Below are 18147 nucleotides of genomic sequence, written 5' to 3' on the forward strand. Positions count from 1 at the left end.
CTTCGCCAAAGTTCAAATTAAAAATATCGCTTTAAAATATGATGGATCTGATGAACATATCATTTATGAGCGAACAATAAAACAGTATGTAATATTATTTAAAAATACTCATTTATTTAATAATTAACATTTAAAAAACACGTTTATTCCTTTTTCATCTAGAAACGGAGATATTCCAATTATGAGATATTAAAAATATCTTTTGTTAATTATATTAATTAGAATCTTAATTGTACTTGGTATCTCCAAATCTTAAAAATTATACAACTATTTAGAAAAACAACAACAATGTGTTTACTAAAATTATTTCTTTTAACAATAAAATGATGATTTCTTAAGTTCAAAATGTTTAAATTAAATATCAAATTTATTTAAACATTATGGTTTTGATAAAAAGATTATACGTATTATGATATACAAAATATGAATACGCGTTTAAAAGCTGCCGGTGGATGATCGTAGAAATATGTACATGTTAAAGGTACGCGCACACTTGACCGAACCGTCCGGCAATGGAACGCACCAGGAGGATCGGTAATTTAATGTCTTTGTGTAGTCAAATGAATCAGCACGCAGTTTACGGAAACATAACACGTTTCAGCGCAAAAGTTTCTAAATGTTGTATTTTTTTGTAAGATCAGTTTTTATAATAGATTAGAGTTCTTGATAAAAGTCGTAAATCGTAAATCATTCTGAAGTATTGATAGTGAAAATTTGTCTTGGTGATTGATAAATTATTAAATAAAGAAACAAATTTACTTTCCATGTTCCGCTTTTTACAAATTTCATGCACCGATTTATCACGCTTTCGTTTTGGAAGTTTTAAGGAATAAACAGATTGCTGCGATTTAATAGGTGCATCGACGACACGATTTATCTCGCAATATAAGCGACAGCGTTTTTTCATGTCATGAACACATTGCTGCGATAAGTCGCTGTGACGACGACGTGTTTTGTCTCATTGATCACATTGAACCGACGACTACAGCATAGTCTGGAATGGATTCTTCAGAATCGGAGAAAGATTTGACTTTGCTGGTTTCAGCCTGACGTTTTCCAGAAAATTGTTTTATCAAGCCTGCATATGATAGAAACAATAAATCTGTTGAGTCTTTTTCTGCTTTCAAAATAAATAGAGTCAACTGAAGTTGCTGGTTTCGTATTTAGTACATTTCTCACTTTTCGTGAGCAATAGAGGTAGCAAACATTAGACATTAGCATAAGTAGCAAACTCTTTATTTTTTGTAGGTAACGGTACTTCAAATAGATCACCAAGTTTACTCTCTTCGTTATCCGAAACATCTACACCATCATCTTTCTCAGTTACAGACTCTACTTGAGTCGTAACTTACGGCACATTTGAAGAGAATTTCGCAAAAAGCAAGAAAGGTTGGAACATTTTTTATACTTTCAGCCCATTACCATGTTTTATGTTGTGCAGCTTGCCCAGTTCTTGTTTTGATTACTCTTAAGTATTGCACATAAGAATCACGTAAACTTATCCACCTTCTGTTCAGTTCCTCTTCAGCTGCTACAATTATAAATGAAGTATGTGAAGCTATACGTAAAAGATTACAGCCGACAACATCTTCTTGAACCGACAACAGAAATATGGCACAAATCAGCTGAAGATTTTCTAAACATGTGGCAATTTCCAATCTGCATCGGTAGTTTGGATGGAAAACATGTAACTATAAAATGCCCTGGAAAAACCGGGTCAAACTATTTTTGTTATTTGAAAAAATTCTCAATAGTACTGATGGCTAGTGTTGATGCCAATTACAAATTTATATGAATTAATGTAGGAGGTTACGGGAAAACTAGCGACGGAGGCTTATTTGAAAATTCAAACATGGGCCAGAGATTTGAGTCAGGTTTAATGAATGTTCCTGAAGATAAAAATCTTCCTTGGCAACTAGAACTTTGTTTACACGTTTTGATTTGAGATGAGGCCTTTGCTTTGAAATCTTTTTTAATGTGACCTTTTCCCTACAAACAATCTAGAAAGGACAGACGAAAAGAAAATTATAATACTCGTTTATGCCGAGCTAGACGTGTGGTCCAAAGTGCGTTTGGTATTTTAGCTCAAAAATGGCGAGTATTTTTTAGGCCAATTGAGGCAAAAGTTGAAACGATAATTTCAATTGTTAAAACTTATTGCATTTTGCATAATTTTGTTTTCAACAGAAGAAAACTTTTTGAACTGAAGAAGACAGTAAATAAAAACTCCAAATATTAATAATTAAAGTGAATATATAAAAATATGTATAAAAAATAATTAAAGTGAATAAAAACTCTTAAATTAAAATACTTACGGGATTTTTTCATCTCTTGGCCAATTTTATCCCATAATTTATCCCTCTTTCTGATGTTTTTATAATATAATCCTCGTGTGGCAAATCATAAAGTTTAGCATATTTTTTTACCAATTCTATTAATTTCTCTGTTGGAACCATTCTCAATTCGCAATTCTAGAGAGAAAACGCAGCGGCCGCGTTAACAGAATATAACGCAGAACTAACGTTGTCGCTGCGAGATATCGTCGCACCAATGTGTTGGTTCTCGTTAATCGCCGTGGCCGTTCGTCTCGCGAAAATTTCGCATGGCGATGTTGTCGTCGACGCTCGACGCACCGATTAATCGCAGCAATATGTTCGTACCTTAATTGGTTATATCTCTCCCTCACGCTACAAACTAACAATAATAATTTTTGAATCTATCTTTCAAGAAATATGTAAATCCAGAGAATAAGGTGACGTCATTTTGCCGCTAAATGTACTTCGGGGTGTCGCTGACCGGTTAGGTAAAGCACGCGCGTACCTTCACACAGTTGGTATATCTCGTCGCCATTTTTACTTTATGAAAACTGTGATAGTATATTTTATTTGCTTTTTAATGTTTCTAAATCGTAAAACTTCGGATTGGAAGATCGGATAAGACTTATTAGATATATAAATTACAGATTTTGCTTTGCAGTATTAGTAACAAACTTACTTGCTTTTTTTAAATACATGTCAGATCTAATCTGAATAAAATACTGTTTGAAATAGTTTAAAGCTACAAGAAATAAATGCCATAAAATTTTAAAATTCAACAAAATGCCACACAAAATTATTCAAATTTATATTTATCTACGCTTTTAATTGAAGTATTTTCTCATAGTTCTTAAATTCATCTAGATTTTCTAAATTATCCCACCAAAGCTTAAGTCGGTGTTTTAAAATAAGCTGAAACCATGGAGTTAAAGGACCGTTTAGAGTATGAATGTACTCGTCCAATTCCGTTCTGGGAACAAAGCTAATTTCTGATATTTCGTTCGGATTCGGTTTGATTTTAACATCAGCTTGTATGAAAATCACATAATCTATTTCGTGTTCGCCCCATTTGCCGTTCCCTTCGTCCTTGTAGTGAATTCTAGTGATGTAATTGAGACTGTCGAGTGGTAGGCTTTCAAGTGGAATGCCAAGTTCGTAATTTAGTCGGCGTACAGCTGCTCTCTTTATTCCAGTGGCATTTTCCTCTTCGGCTTCTAATGGAAAGTCCGCTATTGGATGACTGCAGCAAGAGTTGGTGTAAAAATCTGGATAGGTAATCTAAAAAATATAATCATGTGATGAAAGTAAATCGTTTGCGTGATATGCATTTTGATATTAAGTAATAATATGAAAACCAATTTAATAACTTCGTAAAACCATGTGTTAAGAGTTACTGACTGAGATTATTTACTGACACAACAGTAACAAAATAGTTATAATGTAGAGCGCAAAGCTGACTTTGGTTCTTACTGTTCACTCCAAGGCGGACAAGGAATTCAATATGCGAAGCTCAAGCATCTTAAACTTTTTCACGATGCAAAACAGTAGCCTACCTTTTTTCCGCTAGATGGCAAAAAGGTTACAATCCAGATATAACATTTATACCCACCAAAGACGACTGCCATAACCATGCCACCAGGAAAGTTCTTGACAATTTCCCAAAATCGCAACATAGGCCAGTAATAACAACTATGGTATGGGCATTACTATTCCCATTATAAATTCAATTCTTCTGCCTACATGAACTTCGTCGTAAAGCAAACTCGGATAAGTATCAAGCCCAATTGGAGAATGATAACAGACATATTGAGATTAAAGTAGAAAACTACGAACAATTTACCAAACTAAGAATTATCTGTGCTAAAAAACACAATCCACGCTTTCTAACCAAATCCTAAATTCCAAGCTAGACCGAAGAATGTAAAGACCTGTTCGATCAATACGAGCAAACCAGAGACTCAGGCGTAAGTGAAAAACTTCTAGAGTCTTTAAATTCTGCAAGAACTACTAGGTAGAGAGAAACTCTCGAAAACCTTAAATTCACGCATAGCAGTGGCACTGCCTAGAAACTACTCAGAAAACTGGAAACAAGCCCTAATATCCCGACAACTAACTCTTCATCACCAAACCCAGAAGATATAACGAAACGCATTACCTGGTTCTCCAAACCAGCCATAGAAAAAGTTCATAAAAGAGAAGTACGATATTAGCTCAAAAAGAATCAAAACGGCACATCAGCAAAGCCTGCCAATTATGAGGCAATAATTAAGCCGCAGGAGTTTGACAAAATATTTCCCGAGTTCATAAAATACACTGTTCCAAAAGCCTCAAAAGTTGCTCCTAGATTTCTTCAACCAGATAATGACAACGCAAAAGCTCCCTAAACTATTCCAGCAAAGCAAAGTAACCTGCAAATTAGGCAAAGACACTTCACTACCAGAGAGTTAGAGACCAATCGCCAGAAGTGTCTGCTTTAAGGTTTTTGAGAGGATAATCTACGTGAGGCTTTTGCAATCTGTCAGCGGAAATATTTCCGTAGAACAAGCTGGATTTATGTTAGGAAGAAACTGCAGTGATTAAGTTCTTTCACTAACAACATTTATTGAAAATGGCGTCCAAAAGAAAACAAAAACGGCAGTAACTTTCATTGATCTAACTTGAGCTTACGACACGGTATGGAAAGAAGGCCTACTACTTAAATTGTACTAGATGGTATCATGCCAATCATTTAATAACCTAGTAAATCAAATGCAGTGCGACAGATTATTTCAAATTCAAATTATAATGGAAAAACTAGAAAATTCAAAAGTTTAAAGAATGACTTACCCCAAGGGTCAGTTCTAGCGCCGCTCTTGTTTAATATTTACACCTCAGACGCTCTCACTAGAACCTCACGCAAATTTATGTATGCAGATGACATGGTTTTAGGTATACAAGAAACATGGAGAACGCCCAAGATATTGTAGAAGGCGACATAAACATAATTAACACATATTTTAAAAAATGAAGCCTTCGACCAAATCTATGGACAGAAGTTGCAGCTTTCCATCTAAATAGCCACGAAGTAAACCACAGGCTAAACATAGAATATTAACAGAATAGAGATAATTGACAGCTTTATAGAAACTGACTTCATTTGCGGCAAAATACAAAGATTGCAAACGAAAGCTGCACTCATTTTGATTTTCGACGATAGGATACTCTGATCCAACGATATCGAATTTTTACTGTCGAGATGATGATTTTACTTGGTCGCTTCAAGCATTGTTTATGAGAGAACCGTTCATTCTACAGAAAAAGTGCTAATAAACATTGTTGTTCAAACGTATCTTAGATACATTTCTTGTTTGAAATATTTTTTTCTACGGCGTACAGTGGTAAATCGATGTTTTCAGCTCCCCCTACTAAGAGGGGGTTTTAGGGAGAAGCTCGGGGATAGGAACGGCAAACTTTTATGCATATTTTCTGGGGTCCAAAATTAACATTTTCAACAAAATTCAGCTTGTTCGTATGATTTTTAGAGGTTAAGTGGCATTTTCGTCTCTGAGAACTGGAGTATCTGTATTTTAGACAAATTTATGCAATCTTGCACTGTGCAAAAGAAATTAACATGGAGCTTTCGAACTTAAGGGAATTAATATATGCACATATAGCTAAGCGGCCAAGAAGTTCTTAGGAGCAATAAAAACCGACTCTAGGCTAGTGGGAATGCCAAACAGCTTCCCAGTACGGATTTCAGGTGACCAAGGATACGGCAATAAAAGAACTGATGAACTTGCCAGAAAAACGTCAGCTACAAAATCTTCGGTCCAGAACTGGCTCGGACCAGTACCAAAAAGCACCATCCGAGACCGGAAAAAAGCAATTACTTAAGCTGCAGATTGTGTAGCAGAGAACCTGGAACAGTCAACCATATCTTGTATGACTACAAGGCATTAGATAGCAACAAACACTTTTCGGAAACTGTCTTCATAAACATATAGTACCCATCTTCTAGATTTGTGCAAGCTAGTACATGATTCCATGGAATGGGTATGATGGGGTATAACGGAATATCATAAACGGAAGAGAGATGTATAATAAGTTTATTGGCTGAAATATGACCGATTTATAACAGACAACCTCAAAAAAAAAACTGAAAACAAAGCAGAGATCATAATGGAGGAAAATATTGGAAAAATCCAAAATCCACAAATGGTTGTCGAGCTAATGCTATCTTTACTTTATTTGGAAGTAATTCTGAACGCGTTTATTTTTCATTTGCTGGTTCAATCTACTTAAATGATTCAAAAGGGTCTTAATAAAGATTTTTTGTAAATCTAACCAAAAGTATGAGCAAGTTACGTTACTTTTTGCAGATACTATATTTTTGTACGTAAAATTTTTGCTCAAAATCTAAAATAGCTGATTGTCATAGAGAAATGAACATTGAAATTTTCACTAAATGGATAAGTGAACAATGAATAACCAATTTAGAAGATCCATCATTCATTGTGATGGATGGAAATGATTACCTGGTTGACAATAAACAACATCGAGTATGATGCAAAACTCACAAAACCTAAATTATTACAAATTGCAAAAATGAACAGATAAGAGAATGTGTACCTATATAATTTATGAGCTATTAAAAGAACACTGCCATTGTCGCCAATAGCAAAATCCGCGCTTTACTATTGGATAAATTGCAAACCTAATTGCAGTCAATAGTACTGTCCGAAATTAATCATTGGCTGTTGTGCAGTCTCCAATAGCAGAGCGCTTAGTAGCGATGGCCTACTTAGAATCAGTATAAATATAGGTGCACAACGGCCAATAATTGGTTCTGATCTGAACAGGGCTTCGCAGAACCAGCATAATATTGGCAATAGAGACCTTCTGGTTGAAGGAAGTCCCTAAGCGGACCTAGAAAAATTTCCAATATTTTATTTTTAGGGACTAAAATATTTGTGTAATAAATTAACTAGAATATTTTTCCCAATTTTACAGGCCTCATCGACTAAACTTCAATTATTCGCTTTGTGTTTAAACTTTTATGTAGTTTTATTGTTGTTTATTCCCGATCTACACCTAGTATGCATTATTAACCACTTTTCAGAGAAATCGACTTAGGATATTTTTCCCATATTTTTCGAGTCTCATCGACTTTTCGTTTTTTTTTTGTTTGGTTTATTAGGCGTAATAATTAAATTTTCTCTTTCAAGTTCTTAACTATAAGACTAATAAACCTAGTTATCTTTCAGATTCTTAATTTTAGTTAATAATTAACCTTACTTATTGCATATAAACATAAAAAGGTATGTTTCCATTTAGCCTTAGACATCATATACCCCTATATGTCCACGGATCGAGATCCCTATCTTCTCAGGTCCTCCCAGGCAATGGATAGTGCGACTGGACCACCTTCCCTCATTCCCGAGGGTTCAGCCCAGCGACACCATGAACTGTTGATACTACCTCCTTTATCCACCATTATCAAAGCTATTGAAATAATTTGGGCAAACTGCTAGTCATATACACATCAAAATAATCTAGGGGACAACTGTGTACCCCGGAGGTAAAGGACACTATGTCCATTTTTATCGAAATTTAGATTATTGCACTTTTGAATATAACTTTTCTGGCTCTACACATAGGTAAACCATACTATGTCCAGAGACAATTTTACGGCAAGTTACCGACTTTTTAATAAACACCAAGTCCACTTCCAGTCAGAGGTAAACAACACCATGTGGACTTGGTGTTGTTTACCTCTACTGTATGTGTGCACCGTCATTTACCATCCGGACATAGTGTTATGTACCCTTGTACACTTCCCGTCTGGGAAATAAAACTGGTACACTTTTTTTCCCAATGTAAACCAGTATTCAGACTGGACACAATGGTTCGTGAAACAATTAATTGTTGCCATCACAGATAACAGAATCGCACTAAATCTAAATAAAAAAATAACGTTCAAAAATGTATTCAGATAAATATTATTTTTATCATTAACAACAAAAAAAATTTAATAACCAGAGAGACGGTTGAGTTAATGTCCAAAATGTTTGAAGAATTTTTTAATAATGGAGATATGACAAAATACTATTATCTCAACAGTTTCGAATTATAATACATATATTTAAATTCCACACTTGTTCACTGTAAAAGTTATTTATTTTGTATTAATTTCAAATTAAATTTTTAATTTTTCCAGTGTGTCTTATTTATTCTAGTATGCCACAACTCAATACAGTTTTGTGCTACACTTTACGAGAAACGAATGACAGCTCTCGATTTGAAATTAAACATAATAATTTAAGGTCATGTCTAAATTTTTTATTATTTAACATTATTTTTGAATTAAAATATTTTCATAAATTATAATAAAACACGATTCAAAACCTACTTTTAGCTGGTTTGATATAATATATTCGTTGTTCTGGCAACGTTGCCTAAGAAATAAGAATGATGTATGTGACAAGATCAACTTACACAGTCATGAACTAAAATCATGGAAGTGGACGAAAATGATAATTTATTTGGAGATGAAAATTCGGATATTGATAAAATCTATGAGCCTCTAAGTGGTGAAAGCTCAGAATCGGACGACAATGATATGAGACGTATAAGTAAACCAGCGAAAACAAAGATAAAAGAGAAAGCTATTATTACTCCTACGACTAGTGGGGCAATAACAAAAAATCTTCTTTAGGACGATTTATCCCTAAGCAGTGATGCAGGCAATTTCAATGAACATAATGAAGTTATTTTAGAAGAAGAGAAAAGTGTTAAAAGAAAGGTACAAAATATAACTAAGTGCGAACAAAAAGGTAAAAAACGTGTAGTAAATGAACAAAATTGGGCCTGTAATGTTCGCAAACGAAAAATAGCTGGTGGGAAAGAGGAGCTCAGTAAAAGAGGCAAAAACATGCCTGCAAAAATGTTAAAGCCTCTTTGCATGTGTCGCATGAAATGCTCTGAAAGATTGCCAGAATACGAAAGACAAACAATTTTCAACTCATACTGGACTGATACAAACGTTTCAGATGTTAAAAAAGCAATTTATCTTCTCATGTGTCGACATCCAACCTACTCTTCGATCAAGAAAAAAAGACCTAAATTCTACCAAATCTAAAAATAATACACTACACTACCATTTTACAGTGAACAATCAGCGATTGAAGGTGTGCAAGGTTATGTTTTTAAACACACTTTGTATATCTAATTTAGTAGTAGTAAATATGTTGAAAAAAATTGAGCCAGGAGGTTTAATAAAAGCTGATCAAAGAGGTAGACACACGCCAATCAATAAAACTCCTACCGAAACCATAAATGGTATACATCAACATATTAAATCATTCCCAAAGTACGAGAGTCATTATTCCAGAGAAAGGAGTAAGAGAGATTATCTGGGCACAGAACTTATAATAGAAAAGATGTATCAACTATACATTGATGAATGCAATGAAAGACATGTAGATCCAAAGCTCAGAGCAAAAAAAATGGTTGTACTCAGATATTTTTAATAAAGACTTCAAGTTGTCGTTTAAACCACCCGAAAGAGACATTTGCGATACATGCAGTACATTCACCGCTCAATTGAAAAATAATCTTACTGTAGATGAACTAACCAGTGTACAGGCTGATCATGATGCTCACCTAATTGAATCTACAACTCGAAACTTGAATCTGATAACTTAAAACAATTGGACTTTATAATGGCTAAAGAGTCACCAAAATACAAAGTACTATCTGGTGATTTGCAAAAATGTTTGCCTTCACCACTAACAAACAATTGTATTAGTTTCTACAAAAGGAAGCTTTGGACTTTAAATTTTACATTTTATGATGCCAGTGATTCTTTTGTACAATGTATGATGTGGGACGAATCGAAAGGGGCCCGAGGTACAAATGAAATTGCCTCGTCAATTTTGAAATGGTCTGACAATACAATTCCAGGTAGTCAAGTAGAGGACATCACTCTTTGGAACGATAATTGCTGTGGGCAAAATAAAAATATAAGTATTATATTGTGCTATTTTTGGATACTGCATACGTACCCTCAAATAAAGACGATCACTCAAAAGTTTTTACTGAAAGGGCACACACATATGGAAGCAGACAGTGTTCATGCTTTAATCGAAAGAAAAAGAAAGAAACTCTCCAATTTGACCATTTTAACACCATGGGTCTGGCAACAACTAGTTAGGCAAACATCAGGTAAATACACAGTGCACAATAGGAACTTGCAGATTTCAAAAACTTCAAAACGCTGTTTGATAAGAAATTGTCACCTAATGCTCCTTTCGTAAGTGGAAAAAAGAATGTTAATAAAGACCCTGTTCTACTGTCAACATGTGTTTTCCTACAAGTCCGACAAGAACACATTGGAAAGCTCTTTTATAAGACCGATTTCAATAATCAAAATATGTATGAAGTGGACTTCATGAGGTATCGAAGACAGCAAGTAACGTTTCTAGCCCAATTAAATCAAGTCTCAGTAATCCCATTACCAATCTCAAAACAAAAGTACAATGACTTAATTGCACTACTGCCTTTTGTTCCGTCAGTTTGTCATGAGTTTTATCAAAATTTAACACATAGCGATGTAGCCACAAACGATTACCCACAAGAAGATGAAGATGATATGGAGCATCTTTAACAATTTTGAAACTTGTCGTATATAATTTTACTTAATTATTATAACATTATAATATTTACCTCTGATAAAATAATAATATAGGCTGTTTAATGTGTTTGTATTGTTTATTTCGTAGATACCTTAACATGCAATGCCACTTTATTTAAAAAAGTTGTTAGAGGTAAACAACTTTATGTCCAACTACACATTTTTAAAAAAATTTTAAAGAATGAACGGTAAACTTCAGGTATATAACACTTCATGGAAGGAAAAACGATTATACACACCACACAATAATAATATATTAATCTTGGTTAAATATAAAAAACATTTGAGTATTTACTGATTACAAATTTAAAAAAATTTGAAACTGCTCTCCTGAAAAAGTAAGAAAATGGACATAGTGTCCTTTACCTCCGAGGTACCGAACTATATTAATAGCTTTAAATCAATGTTAGCTGCAAATACAAAAATTAATTTATGTTTCTTTTGTTGTTTTGTCGATTATTTAGCCAACTTGGATGGTAATGCTGATAAGAATGGCTGTAAAAAATTTAACAAAACTTCAATATGCGTTTTTTGTCTATAAGATAAAAATTAATATTTCTTTATTGGTACATACTTGATTTTTGATGTCTATGTGGATTTTTATTTAATTTACTAAGATTTTTATTTAGTTTTCCAATTGACAATAATGGAGACACATGATTTAAATCGCGAAACTCAGTGGCATGATATTGGGATGCTTCAAGCTAGCAGAAGTCAAAGAGACGTTGCTGAGGTCCTCCACACGAACACAAGTGTCATTAATCATTTGCGGTTAAGGTCTCAAGATACTGGTGATGTTACTGTACGTCATACAGGCTCTACAAGGATAACCGACCATATTGAAGACCGTTTTATTAGGTTGCAGGTTTTGCGAGATCGCACTGAAACTGCATAACAATTACAAATGAGGCTGCAAGAGACCAAGTCTTTGCAAGTGGCCACACTATTAGAAATAGACTTCATGAAGTAAAATTAAATGCTCGAAGACCTGCTATTTAATGATCGAAGGCGTGCTAATTGAAGGCATGCTAAGAGTGCCTGTGTTATGTAGACGAAATCATGCTCATCGACTTCAGTGCGCACAAGAACACGCAAATTGGGTTAAACGTGAGTGGCCTTCTACTTTATTCACAGATGATTTGCACCCGATACAAGACGGACAAGAATTTGGAGACGATCTGGCAATGCTGAACGATTGGCCACCGTGCAGAAGGTTCATAGACAGCAAGATAGCAGTATAATGGTATGGGGTGGCATCACTCTTGGTGGAAGAACCAATTACGTTTATCTGGAACGGTTTCTAAACGCAACAAACTACCACAATATTTTTCTCGAGCCAATTGTTGTACCCTTTGCACAACAAGCTGGTCCTTTTTTTCATTAGCGCACGACAATGCGCGTTCGCATATAGCCAGGGTCGTGTGAACATTCCTCGAAGATAATGAAATTGAGGTTTTGCCATAGCCTGCACAATCGCCGGATTTAAACCCAAATGAGCATGTATGGGACATATTGGGCGAACAAGACTTGCGTTCAATACAAGACAGCAACTGTTTGAGGGTCTTTCAATGGAGTGGAACAGAAGAATGCAGCAAGACATTGACCATCTGCTCATGAGTTTGCGTTACAGATGTAGGACAGTAATCAACAACCGTAGAGGTCATACACTATACTAACTTAACCCACAGACTACTTTGTTGGGGGTTGAGGGGCAACAAATTAGTTTTTATTTTTTTTTGTTACCATTTTTTGACTTATGATGTTTTCTTTTAATTTTTTTAAGAGCTATTGCGATAATTCTGAGAAAGAAAGTTTATTTTATATTCGGGACACTCGTTTATAACTTTTGATTGAAAATATTTGAAATCCTTCTGTAATCTCGCATTTTGTTTTTGTCCCCTAGATTATGTATTACAATAAGTATATCAATAGAGGTGGACAATATGATAGTGCTGTTATAAATGTGGAAAGAGGCACTAAACAAATGTAACACAGATATTTGGGAAAAATGTGTGAGACATCCTCAAGAAATATGGTTGGCATTAACATTCAACCAATCATAATAGACACTGGTAAGGTAGTTCAGATTCTGACAGTAGAGAAATCTTAAATTTATGATTATACACCATACTTAAATAAATATTTAAAATAAATTGTTTTTTTACCCAGCTCAAAATTTTATATTTTTCTATTTATTTTACATCGGCCCTTTTTCTGAATTTTGTTGTGTTAATTTTTGTATGAATTGTACCCGTTGTGAGGCTCAAAGATCTTAGATCTTGAATCCATCAATCTCCTTAGCAGTAGTACAATCATCATCATCATCAGTGGCATTACAGCTCGTTATGAGCCAAAGCCTTGTTCAGAACAATCTTCCATTCGCTCCTGTCTTTGGCAACTCTTCACCATGCTTTAATTCCGATGGATTTTAGATCATCCTCTATGTTATCTTGATACCTAAGTTTTGGTCTTCCTCTGGTTCGTCTTCTCACTGGTCCTCTTCGGTCGAAAATTTTTCTGATCGTTGCATCTTCATCTCGCCTAATTACATGTCCTATTCATCGAAGGCGTGCTAATTTAATACATTTTACGTCAGGTTCCCCAAAACTTCTGTATAACTCAAAGTTGTAGCGCCTACGCCACAAACCCTGTTCTTGTACTTTTCCATATATTTTCCTTGGAATTTTTCTCTCGAAACGTTTAAGCAATTCTTGGTCGTTCTGTGTAAGTGACCACGTTTCTGACCCGTATATTAACACTGGCCTTATTAGTGTTTTATATATGGAAACTTTAATTTTTCTGGGTAGTTTTTGGGCCATCTGTTTCCTCAAGTCATAATAGCACTTATTAGCAAGCACTATTCTTCTTTTAACTTCCTCGCTGACATTGTTGTCTCTGGTTAGCAGCGAGCCCAGGTAGAAGACGAAGGTGTCCACACCTTCTAGTTCCAGATCATCAATTAATGAGCTAGGTATCTGGCTGCCAGATCTAGTACAATACATATAGTTGGTTTTCTGTGCGTTTATTTTTAATCCAATTCTCAGTGCAGACGCCCTTAATGATCGAAATGCTTCGATCAAAGATTCTGTGGACTTAGCAATAATGTCTATGTCATCTGCATATCCGACCACTTGTACAGATTTATTAAAGATGGTGCCATTCGTATTAATATGGCACTCTCGAATTACTTTTTCTAGTACAAGGTTAAATAAGAGACACGACAGTCCATCTCCTTGTAGTAAAATCAAAGCCATTAATAAATTCTGAAAACCATAGTTAAAATACTGAATAAACAGAATGACCAAGACGATGCAGCCGTGAGGTAGAATGCTATTCAGTTTTTTAGATCATAACTCATATTTTTGCTTATATTCAATGAAAACACTTTATTTCTGATTACTACGGTTTAAATATTTATGTTAAATGTATACCCAGTTTTCAAAATGCAATAAATAGAATAAAAAAGAAGTATAAAGACGTTCATCGTAATTTTAACCATTTTCTAATTCTTATAAGCGACGTAAGTTTGGCTTACATGTTTTGGTTTTATTCCTTTAATATGAATGATGAAAATTTGCAAAGATCCAGCGGACCTACTTTATATTACTATCTATACAGCCTCATTTTTTACTAAACAGTACAAAAAATTTCTCGTAGGTCCATTTTATGACAGCAAATACCAGTTTGTTTGCAAGTGATTAAGCATTAATTAGCAAACAACGATCTAAAAATAAATATATAATTACTCATTAAACATTAATTTAAGTTATTTCTAAAAACTTTTTCTGGATGAATAAAAACCTGATTTAACGAGCCGTTTACTAGCGGTAATGATTAATAGATTCGACCAGTACAAATAATAAGTCAGTAATAACTACATAATATTTATATAAACGTAGATCTTGCTACAATCTCCCTAGTATCCATCTAAACATATATTAAGGAACCAATAATAGATTATAATATATACGTGTTGAAAAACGTTACCAGAATTATGAGTTTTGAAAAGGAGTTTTTAAAAATTATTTTATTTACTTTTTGAAAATACAAGTTTACAAAAGTTAACAAACAAAAGTTATGAAGCAAAAGTTTACCAGACAAAAGTTTATTAGCAAAAGTTAAGTAGCAAAAGTTATATTAATTGAAATGTCCCTCTATTTATAATATTGTATTGCGTAGTTTCTATTGTCCTACAATGTGCAGATTCTGTGGAATCCAGTGGCGTAACTCCTCCCTCACTGAGTCCGAAAAATAACGGAGTTATTTTTGGGATGTTGGTTTGTGTAATCTTCTTCAATGCCGGAATCTTCTTGTAATTCTATATCATGCTCGTTCCGTTGTTTTGATCTTCTTTGTTTAATAATATACAGAATGATCAAGATTAGAATAACTGCTATGACTGAGGTGGTCACCAATGGAGTCGTATGCAAAGGAATATTTGTTCCTCTAATTTTTACTAATTGTTTGGCCATATTATTAATTGCGTAAAGATTTTCAAAGTCAATTTTGGTAATATTATGGCTCTGTAATTTTTGTATATTTTCTGTGGAAAAATATTTTATTTTTGGTAAAAGTAGAGCTTTCCCTCTATGAATTTTGATATTGTTATTGAATTTCAGTTGATTGATTATCACTTCACAATCTTCTGGTATACTGATGAGAGATGGACTGTGTACTTCGAAAATTTGGTCCCTCTTGCACTTTGATTGGACTCGTTCTGATGTCGATGGCATTATCAATACGTCATTATTAGTTACTTGTTCGATAATGGATTCTTGAAGAGTGACTTCTGTGGTAAAACATTGGGTTGAACTTTGACCGTTGAGGAAACGCAAGGTGCAATTGTCTTGTAGTATGGTATCTTCTTTGCAATAATATGTTTCTTCTAAAATGGGACATTCTTCTTTTTGTAGGTGCGTCTCGTCAGAGGTTCGTGCCAAATAAGAGTATGTGGGAGTGAACATCTTGTTCTTTTGAATTATTGGGTAAATATGGTAAAAATCAAGGACAGTTAGTTTTAGGATAGGAATGTGAGTAGCAAAGATGAATTTTGAACTTGAAAAGGTTACTTGTGTCCCTAATAGCATGTAATATGTTAAAATATTTATAAATTTTGGAATTTGAGAAGGTTGGTAAATACTGTGCAAATATTTAATCATATCCTGAATTTCCTGACTCGAAATATTTGAACTATGTAATGTGTTTAATTTTGAAAACATAATTCCATTTGCTATATTTTCAATAAAATCCGTTCCTATGCATAGTTGCACTATGACCAAATCCCTAATGAAGACCATGGTGTCTACGAGATACCCTGTTCCAGTTGCCCACGTACATACATCGGACAGACAAACCGACGAATCCATAACCGTATTTACGAACATTCTATATCTGTCAAACATTCCGATACTACTTCAGCCCTAGCCCAACATCATATTCAAACAGGCCACAAAATAGATTTCGAAAAAGCAAAAACCATCGCCCCCATCCGCTCCTTAAAATCGAGAATCGTTCGTGAAGCTATCGAAATCGAAAAAAGGCCTAACAGCTTGAACACGCGAAACGATTGCCGGCAACATGGCGACCCCTGCTTCAGCGACCTCCCGCCCACACCGCTCATGCCACGTCAGTTCAGACCACGTCAGCGCATACCGTTCCCGCGCATACAGCGAGTATAAAAGCAGCCACACAGGGTAAGACCGGTTGTCACTCGACACTGAGGAGTAGGTAGATTGAGACCTCAGTGCCGAGAGACAGTTCTTGCAATACAGAACACGATACTGGTACGTCTCGAGTGAGGGGAGTAGGCAGATTGAGACCCCGAACTCGAACCGAACCGTATCACTCTTGATAATGGCTCCAAAATGGGTGCCGAAACGTCGAGTAATAAATTCTCAACGCGGTTCTTCCCGAGAACTAAGTAATTTTCATATATATATATATATATATATATATATATATATATATATATATATATATATATATACATATATATATATATATATATTATATATATATACATATATATATATATATATATATATATATATATATATATATATATATATATATATATATATATATTGATGTTCTTTGCTTTATTTCGTCATTACTTCTCCTATCCATTCTTGTTATTCTGCAGCATCTTCGCGGGCATTCGTAATTTTCGCATCGTTTTCTATCTCTTTTCTTAAATGTAGATGTTATATATGCCTCCGTCCATTCCTTTGGGAGCTGTTCCCCATATCCATTTTATCATCAAGTGTAATTTTTTTGAGCCGTACTTTATAAGCTCAGGTGCGATGCCTCGAGGTCCTGTTGCTTTCTTATTTTTGATTGCATTTATGGTCGTTCTCATTTCCCTATTTGTTATTTCTATTTCTTGTTGTGGGGATCTGCTTCATCTTCGCCTGTTTTCTTTTCCAATGAATTGTGGTCTTTGTTATGTTAACAGTTCCTTGTAATAGTCCTTCCATTCTTTGTCCTGTATATTTCCCAATTTAATTTTTTCTTTTGAGTTTTGTTTCAATCCTCTCAGTAATTTCCATGACTCCGAAGTTCTTGTACCTCCTATGTATGTTTCAATATTTTTAAGCAGGTTCTTTCCCATTCTTCATTCTTTTGTTGTGTTATTTGTTTTTTCACTTCTCTATATTTTTCTCTATATTTTTTATAAACTTCATCGTTGTTTGTAGTTAGCCATTTTCTGTATAGTTGCTTTTTTTCTTCAATTATTCTTTTTGTTGGTTCATTTATTTCATAATAGTGCTGTTTATTTGCTATATGTTCTTTCTCTCCAAGGACTTCGAATGCTCCTCTTTTTTATAGTCGCCTTTATATGCTCGTATATTTCTTCGATGTTGCCGTATCTGAATTCTATTAATTTTTGGTCTACACGTTGCTTGTATTGAATGTTCTTGGAGTAGTTCTATATTGTATTGTTTTTCTCTTATAGTATTCAACGGTTCTTCTGCTTGTTATGTTTCCAATTAATGCCCATTTTTGTTGTCAGTAGTTTATGGTCAGTTCCACATTCTGTACCTCTTCTGACTCTCACATATTTTATCTTTATTGTGGTGTCTTGTTTGACTATTACGTAGTCTATTATCGATTTCAGCTTACGTTTTTCTTGCATTCATTTATATGAATATTAATATTTTT

The 18147-nt window shown here is 34.3% G+C and overlaps 1 protein-coding gene across 1 annotated transcript in view; it reads right to left on the minus strand.

Annotated features, from left to right (window-relative positions):
• Window positions 1–1112: 1112 nt before the first annotated feature.
• The window catches only part of Idi (Isopentenyl-diphosphate delta isomerase), a 34683-nt gene continuing 17648 nt past the window's right edge, over window positions 1113–18147 (minus strand). The window contains exon 3 of the mRNA XM_072520509.1: window positions 1113–3593. Within this exon, the coding sequence (XP_072376610.1) occupies window positions 3132–3593 (462 nt within the window). The 3' untranslated portion in view covers window positions 1113–3131. The remainder of the gene's footprint in view (window positions 3594–18147) is intronic.

The sequence above is a fragment of the Diabrotica undecimpunctata genome, chromosome 1 (assembly GCF_040954645.1).
Source record: "Diabrotica undecimpunctata isolate CICGRU chromosome 1, icDiaUnde3, whole genome shotgun sequence".
Taxonomy (NCBI): Eukaryota; Metazoa; Arthropoda; class Insecta; order Coleoptera; family Chrysomelidae; genus Diabrotica; species Diabrotica undecimpunctata.